We start from the raw sequence: 8,463 nt of genomic DNA on the forward strand, positions 1-8,463 counted from the left end.
TCACCCTGATGCTCTCTGTATTTCCGCACTTCTGTAGCTTATTACATGTTTATGAAACAGCTATGACAGCTTCCTGTTTGCTTGCTGTTGTCTCTGCAGTAGCCCTGCCCCCTGAGAAGATTGACAGCCGCAGTGCAGAAAAGAAGATGCAGGAGAAGGAGATTTCTGCATCTACAGGCGCAAATAAACAACTACAGTTTGAGGTGATGCTCATACACACATACACACACACACACACACAGCGGTGCTGCCTAGTCTTGAACCCGGGCCTAATATGGCGTGTAACAGTGTGTTGTTTAGATGACAGAAGACAGATGTGTTTATTCAGAGAGGTTTGTTTACATACCTGCTGATCCTGGTGTCTGAGCATCTTTAGCATCTGATGCTACTGTTGTCACCGCTAGCTCTAGCTGCTGGACACCTTCACTGTGGCTCATACTTAGAGATAGAGCTTTTCCACCAGACACTGCTGCTCGGCTCGGCTCGGCTCGGCTCCTCTGCAAATCCTCCCAATTCGGAGCTCCGTATACACGATATCCACAGAATTATGGGAAAAATGGGTTTTCCAAAAACCTGCTATCTTGTGTTTATCTGAATCTATTTACCCGCATTTACCAGATTACTATTATGTAGCTTGGGCTTCTAGTTATCCTAGATAACTTGTCCTCTTATACCCCTTTTCCACCAAAAAGAACCGGGTGCTGGTTCAATGTCGGTTCCACTGGCAAACCTTCTAAGAACCGGTTTGCCTTTCCATCGGTTAGAGAGCATCACAGAGCCGAGTGTGACGTCACTGTATACGTGTCACGTGTCCCAGCAACGTTAGCGCAGCAACGGCAAACACAAACACAACATCAACAATGGCGGATGTTGCTTTACTGTTAATGCTCATGGCTTTGTGAACCTACATCGGCATCCAAACGCGGCGAATCCGACGTGTACGTGCGGCTCCGTGTAATCTGTATAAACGGAGGTTGTAATCGAGAAAGTACATAACGTTATTTTATCATTAACACAGAAAAAATGTAGCTTTAGCATGTAGCTACCTACTTTCATGTGTGCTTATAACTGATCATATTGCGGTAAAGTAAAAGTGTATTAAACATTAGTATACTTAAGGTACATTATCAAAGGCGCTAACAGTAGCCCCACCCGCAGCCCCGCCCACAGCACCACGAGGACACAAGCGGTTCTTAAGTCTAGACCAGCAACATTTTGGTGCTACTTAAGAAATCAGAAAGAATCAGAAAGAACTGGTTCTAAATTAGGCTCGGAACCTGCACTGAAACTGCCTAACTGCATAAGGGGCATTTTTCCACCCTCGCGTTTTCTACGTTCCAAACCAAGGGCTAGTTGAAGTATTTAAGGAAGAGGTGGAAGAGTCAGACATCGTCTGAAGATCATGTCTGAGTTCAAACAAAGTTTCTAGGTAATTTCGCTGTTGCTGATTTTAACCGATGATGCTGATGAGCGGGGTTAGGGTTAGGGTTAGGGTTAGGGTTAGGGTTAGCACATTTTAGAGTATTTGCTACGCATCGCCGGATCGAATCCTTTCGATCCTGGAGCGATTTTAATCATGGTTAATTATTTCTTAATCAGGAGCTGGAGTGTGCTGTTTCAGTGGAAGAGGATAACAGGCAGGAGTGGACTTTCACTTTGTATGACTTCGACAACAACGGCAAAGTTACGAGAGAGGTAAGATAGATGTTCACACACACACACACACACACACACACACACACACACACACACAGACTTTCCCACAAGATGTCGCTTCTGCTACTGCCGATTTTTCTGCCGAACTAATAATCCATGACGTCAGAGGAAGAGTTTTAGTGACATCGCTATTGAACCCGATGATGTTCACTTTGATCAGCAGATCTGACATCATCTGCAACATCTCCTGCGCTCCTTCTAACACGTTGTCGTTTCCACGGTTACCGCATACACTTTAAAAGCCGTACTCCGAATAAATCGGAAGGAGTCTCCGGTGTCAAGGGCTTTGTAAGTTTTTTTCTGTTCCTGCGACGGGAAGGTTTATGAACCAAATAGAAATGGATCAAATCTTCAAGATGTACTGTTATTGGAACGAATCCACTTCCTGGTGGTAACAGTAGCTCCGCCTTCACCTCAGGATTCTGTAGATGAATGTAATTACTGCATCTCCCTTTTTTTTATTGTTAAGGATATCACCAGTTTGCTGCACACGATCTACGAGGTGGTGGACGCTTCGGTGAACCACTCGCCGAGCAGCAGCAAAACTCTTCGTGTGAAGCTCTCCGTCACACCCGACGCCAGCCAGAGGTGGAGGAACGGCAGCAGCTCTCACGCCAACGCAGGTAGCGGCTGCTCCACTTCTGTGACTTAATGAAAGTCAGAGGATTATAAGAGAGCGTGTGTGTTTATGAGCTATTTATATGCACTGTGCATTTGAGCACTGGTCTTTGATAACAGAGTCTTCAAACTGCATCAGATGGCACTATATTAATGAAATGTGTGAGTGTGTGTGTGTGTGTGTGTGTGTGTGTGTGTGTGTTTGGTTGCCTCAGTGAGAAAATGAGTAAATGAAGCATTGTTTTTTCCTCCTTTATAAATCTTCAAAGTAGAAGGTGGGAACAAAGGTTTGTTTCTTTCTCTGGCAGGTCTGACTATTTGTGTGTGTGTGTGTGTGTGTGTGTGTGTGTGTGTGTGTGTGTGTGTGTGTGAGCATGCCGGCACATGTATGATGCTGAGAAGCTCAGCACTGTTTCCTTTGATAATGCTCCCCCACTTCCTTGCTCTCTCTCTCTCTCTCTCTCTCTCTCTCTCCCCCTCCCTCTCTCTCTCTCTCTCTCTCTCTCTCTCTCTCTGTCTTTCTCTCTCAGACATGCCACACCCCAGGCTGAAAGCTGAAAAGTGTGTTGAGGAGCCCAAAAACTCAGAGAAGAAGTCCAGAGCCCTTCTGAGGTACTAAAGGTTCACTGTTCACCTGGTTCCGTAAGTCAGCAGCTTCCTGGTGGCTAGGGTTAGGTTTTAGATTAGGATGAGTGTTATTATTAGGATCAGGATTTTAAATTAGGATTATGAGTTAGCCTTAGGATTGTGGTTTAGATTAAAGCTACAATTAGGGTTAGGATTAGGATTACAGTTTTGTAATTAGGATTACAAAATCTAGGATTAGGATTATGGTTACAGTTACAGGTTACAGTTAGGATTATGATCGCATTAGTATTAGTGTTATGTTAGGGTTAGGATTAGGGTTTAGGGTTTAGTCTAAGGTTAGGATTATGGTTAGGTTTAAGATTAGGGTTAGGATTACGATCGCATTAGTATTAGTGTTATGTTAGGGTTAGGTTTATGGTTAGGGTTTAGGGTTAGGGTTTAGTCTAAGGTTAGGATTAGGGTTAGGGTTAGGATTAGGGTTAGGATTAGGATTAGGGTTAGGATTATGATCGCATTAGTATTAGTGTTATGTTAGGGTTAGGATTATGGTTAGGGTTTAGGGTTAGGGTTTAGTCTAAGGTTAGGATTATGGTTAGGATTATGGTTAGGATTAGGGTTAGGATTAGGGTTAGGATTATGATCGCATTAGTATTAGTGTTATGTTAGGATTAGGATTATGGTTAGGGTTTAGGGTTAGGGTTTAGTATAAGGTTAGGATTATGGTTAGGGTTAGGATTAGGGTTAGGGTTAGGATTAGGATTAGGATCGCATTAGTATTAGTGTTATGTTAGGGTTAGGATTAGGGTTAGGATTATGGTTAGGGTTAGGTTTAGTATTAGGGTTAGGATTATGGTTAGGGTTAGGTTTAGTATTAGGGTTAGGTTTAGTGTTATGATCGCATTAGTATTAGTGTTATGTTAGGGTTAGGATTAGGATTATGGTTTAGTCTAAGGTTAGGATTATGGTTAGGATTATGGTTAGGGTTAGGGTTAGGGTTATGGTTTAGTTCAAGGCTAGGATTATGGTTAGAGTTAGGATTATTGTTAGGATTAGGATTACATTTAGGTTTAGGATTATGGTTAGGGTTAAGATTAGGATTAGAGCTTTAGATTTAAGATGAATGATATTTTAAGGACTGATGTAATAAGAAAGTTATGGTAATATTATGCATATATTAGTTCCAGCACTGCTTTTAAGACTTGTTGTATGTTGTTGATGTTGTAGGCGTCATCACAGTGACCATCACACACAGCAGGGCTGCCAGAGACACTGCGTAGATGAAAACCTGGAGAGAAGGAATCATTATCTGGACCTGGCTGGTATTGAGAATTACTCCTCTCGCTTTGGGACAGGTCAGTCTGTGTTATACTTCAGTGTCACGTCAGTAAACGCAAAAGAAGGGTTAGGGTTAGGGTTATTTATTTATCTAAAACAAATCCTTTTCCTCCCCTCAGCCGCGCCCACTGCTGAGCCACCAAAACCCGACCACGCCTCTCGTCCGTCCAATCAGACTCGCTCCCGCTCTCAAGAGCCTGAGAACGGACACAGCCACCTGCCCCACCACCACCGGCGCTCGCACACCATTTCGACGGAGACCCCCGTCGTGCAGGACAGCCTCTGTCTCCGCCCCCGAGCCCAGGACTCCGCCCACCAAGCCCACGGAATACGATCACCCAAAGCCCAAACTTCCTGTGGCAGAGTGATGAAACGAGGCCCCACCCCTCCTTCTGCTCCACCTGCCAACGTCGTGCCCCATCAGAGTTCTGCACCTTACCGACGACACAAGCAGCGACCCAGAGAGGGGCCTCCGGCGCGAGGGGCCGGCGCTCCAGGACGTGGGGCGGGGCCAGTCGTGAGTGCGGGTCCGGTGGTGGAAAAGGAGCAGGTGAGGGATCTACCAAGCGTGGTGCTCTACGAAGGCGGCCTGTCGCAGGTGGTTCAGCGGCACGAACACCACCACCATCACGAGCACCATTACCACTATCACCATTTCTACCAGTCGTAAGCGGAGAGCGTGAGACGAAGCAAAGGAAGCTGCGCCGCGTAGCCGTACACGACCGAGCCGAGACGGACGCACAGCGGGCGCCGTGTTCTCCGTGTGTCTTTGCATGTGTATGTAAGAAGCCAAGAGAAAAGGAAAGGGCTATATCTCTCTCACTTTATATCATTTCTCTTCTACTTGGATTACTTTATCTCCTGCTCATGCTCTAATGTACAATACGAACACTTTCTCACGATTGTAAAATCACCATAGAGACATGCCACATCCTGGGGTTAGAGGTCATAGATGCGTGAGATCGAGTCGAATATAAATTATGTGAAGTCTCTGGAAAGGGATGTGACTGTTAATTGAAGTATTTTGAACTATGAAGGAAAGGAGAGATCGATAATCTCCTGCGTGTGTAAGTGTGTGTGTGAGAGAGTGTGTGTACTGTATATGTATGTAATATGTATGCATGTAATGTACAGTATATGTGTGTGTGCCTAAATTGCCTACGGTGTCTTTTGGACGCTGAGATCCTGTGTCATTGCCACTCGATAACCACTTGAAAAAGCACTTGTGGGTCGGCTCCGATCATCGCGTAAAAGACGGACGGATCGACTGCGGTTCCTTTCGGCGCAATACACGACTCGACTTCAGAGACCGCGAGGACAAAATGACAAACCTATGAAGAGAATGAAGAACGTGAAAGAAGAAATCCGAATCTGCTGCTACCTCTAGTATTATTATAATTGTTGAGAAAACGATCATTTAGATAGTTATTTTTTATTTTATTTTTTTTTTTGTTATTTTTTTTCTATTACACCACCAATCTACAGTTATGACGTTTTCTTAAAAAAAAACAAAACAAAAAAAAAAACGCATACATATGCTACAGACTTTGTTGTACGTACCCGTTTAACACAAATATACCGTCAGCATTGTAAGCTTTACGAATAATGTGATTTTTTTTTTTTATTCGTTCTGTAAAACGTTCGCTCTTTCTCGGCTCTTTACTGAAATCCGGTTCGGCGTCTTGAGTGTTTTTTATTATTATTTTTATTATTATTATTATTATTATATTTTTTTTTGTAAAGACCACTAAGTATGAAAGATTTATAGCACAGTGAAGTGTAGTATGTAACGATATAAAGATATATATAGCGTATGAGGATTTCCTTTGGAATCTGTACAGGTGTGATGGAGTGAATGAATGCGATGGGTGAAAGTTTGTACAATCTGGAAATAATGTGTTAAGAGAAAAAAAATATCTCCACACTCAGAGAAATAATTGTTTTGTTTTTTTATTCCAGCGAGACGTTTTGTACGTGTTTCTTCATTATCCCAGAAACTGAAAGAAAAGGGGATCGGTTCCAAAAGTTCCTCGTTATGAATGTGATAAAAAACTTTCTCCTAAATATTTGGAATGTGATATAAACTCTGAATTTTCCAAACAATTTCTTGTCCTTTTCAACGTCCTTTAACATCTTTATTATTTTTTGTATTAATTCTATTCAGAATTTTTCATTCTTGGAACTGATTTTAGATGAATGTGTAAAAGTATATGCATGATATGACTGTTTATTTTTAACCCAGAAACTGGGGGGATGCAAACTTTTGCACTAGCAGAAAAAAACTTGTTATTGTGTGTGTGTGTGTGTGTGTGTGTGTGTGTGTGTGTGTGTGTGTGTGTGTGTGAGAGAGAGAGACCTTCCTCAGTCCCGATCCTTAAGATTACAGTAATGATGGATCTCTCTTGTGTTTGTGTGTGTGAGATAGAGAGAGAGAGAGAGAGCGAGAGAGAGAGAGAGAGAGAGAGAGAGAGAGAGAGAAATACAGAAATATGCCGGTGTTTTTTTAAGAGGTGTGTGTGTCTGTGTGTGCCGAGAGAGAGAGAGAGAGAGAGAGAGAGAGAGAGAGAGAGAGATGCAGATGGGAAGTAGTTTTTTAACAGGTGTGTGTGTGTGTGTGTCTCTGTGTGTGCGTGTGTGTGTGTGTGAGAGAGAGAGAGAGAGAGAGAGAGAGAGAGAGAGAGATGCAGACAGGAAGTAGTTTTTTAAAAGGTGTGTGTGTGTGTGTGTGTGTGTGTGTGTGTCTCTGTGTGTGTGAGAGAGAGAGAGAGAGAGCGAGAGAGAGAGAGAGAGATGCAGACAGGAAGTAGTTTTTAACAGGTGTCTGTGTGTGTGTGTGTGTGTGTGTGAGAGAGAGAGAGAGAGAGAGAGAGAGAGATGCAGACAGGAAGTAGTTTTTAACAGGTGTCGTTTGTCTGTGTGCGTGTGTGTGTGTGAGAGAGAGAGAGAGAGAGAGAGAGAGAGAGAGAGAGAGAGAGAGACAGACAGACAGACAGACAGACAGACACAGAGAGAGATGCAGACGGGAAGTAGTTTTTAACAGGTGTCTGTGTGTGTGTGTGTGTGTGTGAGAGAGAGAGAGAGAGAGAGAGAGAGAGAGAGAGAGAGAGAGAGAGAGAGACAGACAGAGAGAGATGCAGACAGGAAGTGTATTTTTTGTGATTTACAAAACAGGTGTGTGTGTGTGTGTGTGTGTGTGGAGGGGGGGGGGGGCTTCACTAAAGGATAAAGTGAACTTTTGCAATTCTAGAATCTTCAGAACACTGGACTATTTCATCCCCTAAACTTCATTTCCTGAACATTTTCTGACTGGATGTTTTGTGACACCTGATAAAGTAAAAGGGCTCTGAAACATAAAAAAACAAAAAACACGTCATCTTTAAAAACAGATTTCAAGTTCTAAATTACGTCTTTTTTAATTTAGAAGAAACAAACGTTCCATTTACTAAGACATCGTCATCGGCGAACCGTTGCTGTAATAATCTCCACGGAGAACGTTTGTATATTTGATCCAGAGAGGATTGAATAATAAATGAGATCAGACCTGAACAGATGAATATTTAAATCCAGAATCTCGTATTCAAATCTCGATCTGAAGTCTATTCCGACTGACGTCCGTGATAGATCCGGCAGACTGACCTTTCCTTTAGGAGCGTCTCTAACGATTATTGTATATAAGACGTACTAATAAAGAAATGTAGTTAATGTGATGAATCACGACACGAGATGTATCACGAGATCTGGGAGTTCCTAAAGTTCCTAGCGAACACTTGCATGACCGTAGCCTAGCGTTTATTAATAAACCTTGTGAAGTGTTTTATTGATATGAATCTTTTATTTATTGCCTACAAAAAAAAGAAAGAATCTGAAAGTATAAAAATGAAGAAGGTAAAGTATTCAAAGTGTAGACATCTTCAGGTCAGATCATTCATTCATTTATTTTCTACCGCTTATCCGATCTATTCTCGGGTAACGGGGAGCCTGTGCCTATCTCAGGCGTCATCGGGCATCGAGGCAGGATACACCCTGGACGGAGTGCCAACCCATCGCAGGGCACACACACACACACACTCTCATTCACTCACACACTCACACACTACGGACAATTTTCCAGAGATGCCAATCAACCTACCATGCCTGTCTTTGGACCGGGGGAGGAAACCGGAGTACCCGGAGGAAACCCCCGAGGCACGGGGAGAAAGATACTGA

The 8,463-nt window shown here is 43.1% G+C and overlaps 1 protein-coding gene across 1 annotated transcript in view; it reads left to right on the forward strand.

The window, feature by feature from the left end:
* nkd1 (NKD inhibitor of WNT signaling pathway 1) overlaps positions 1-6,360 on the forward strand; it is a 63,573-nt gene extending 57,213 nt beyond the window's left edge. The window contains exons 5-10 of the mRNA XM_027155681.2: positions 100-203; positions 1,600-1,695; positions 2,186-2,339; positions 2,865-2,946; positions 4,147-4,274; positions 4,377-6,360. Of these exons, the coding sequence (XP_027011482.2) occupies positions 100-203; positions 1,600-1,695; positions 2,186-2,339; positions 2,865-2,946; positions 4,147-4,274; positions 4,377-4,927 (1,115 nt within the window). The 3' untranslated portion in view covers positions 4,928-6,360. The remainder of the gene's footprint in view (positions 1-99; positions 204-1,599; positions 1,696-2,185; positions 2,340-2,864; positions 2,947-4,146; positions 4,275-4,376) is intronic.
* Positions 6,361-8,463: the final 2,103 nt, after the last annotated feature.

Source organism: Tachysurus fulvidraco, chromosome 1, assembly GCF_022655615.1.
Source record: "Tachysurus fulvidraco isolate hzauxx_2018 chromosome 1, HZAU_PFXX_2.0, whole genome shotgun sequence".
NCBI classification, from domain to species: domain Eukaryota; kingdom Metazoa; phylum Chordata; class Actinopteri; order Siluriformes; family Bagridae; genus Tachysurus; species Tachysurus fulvidraco.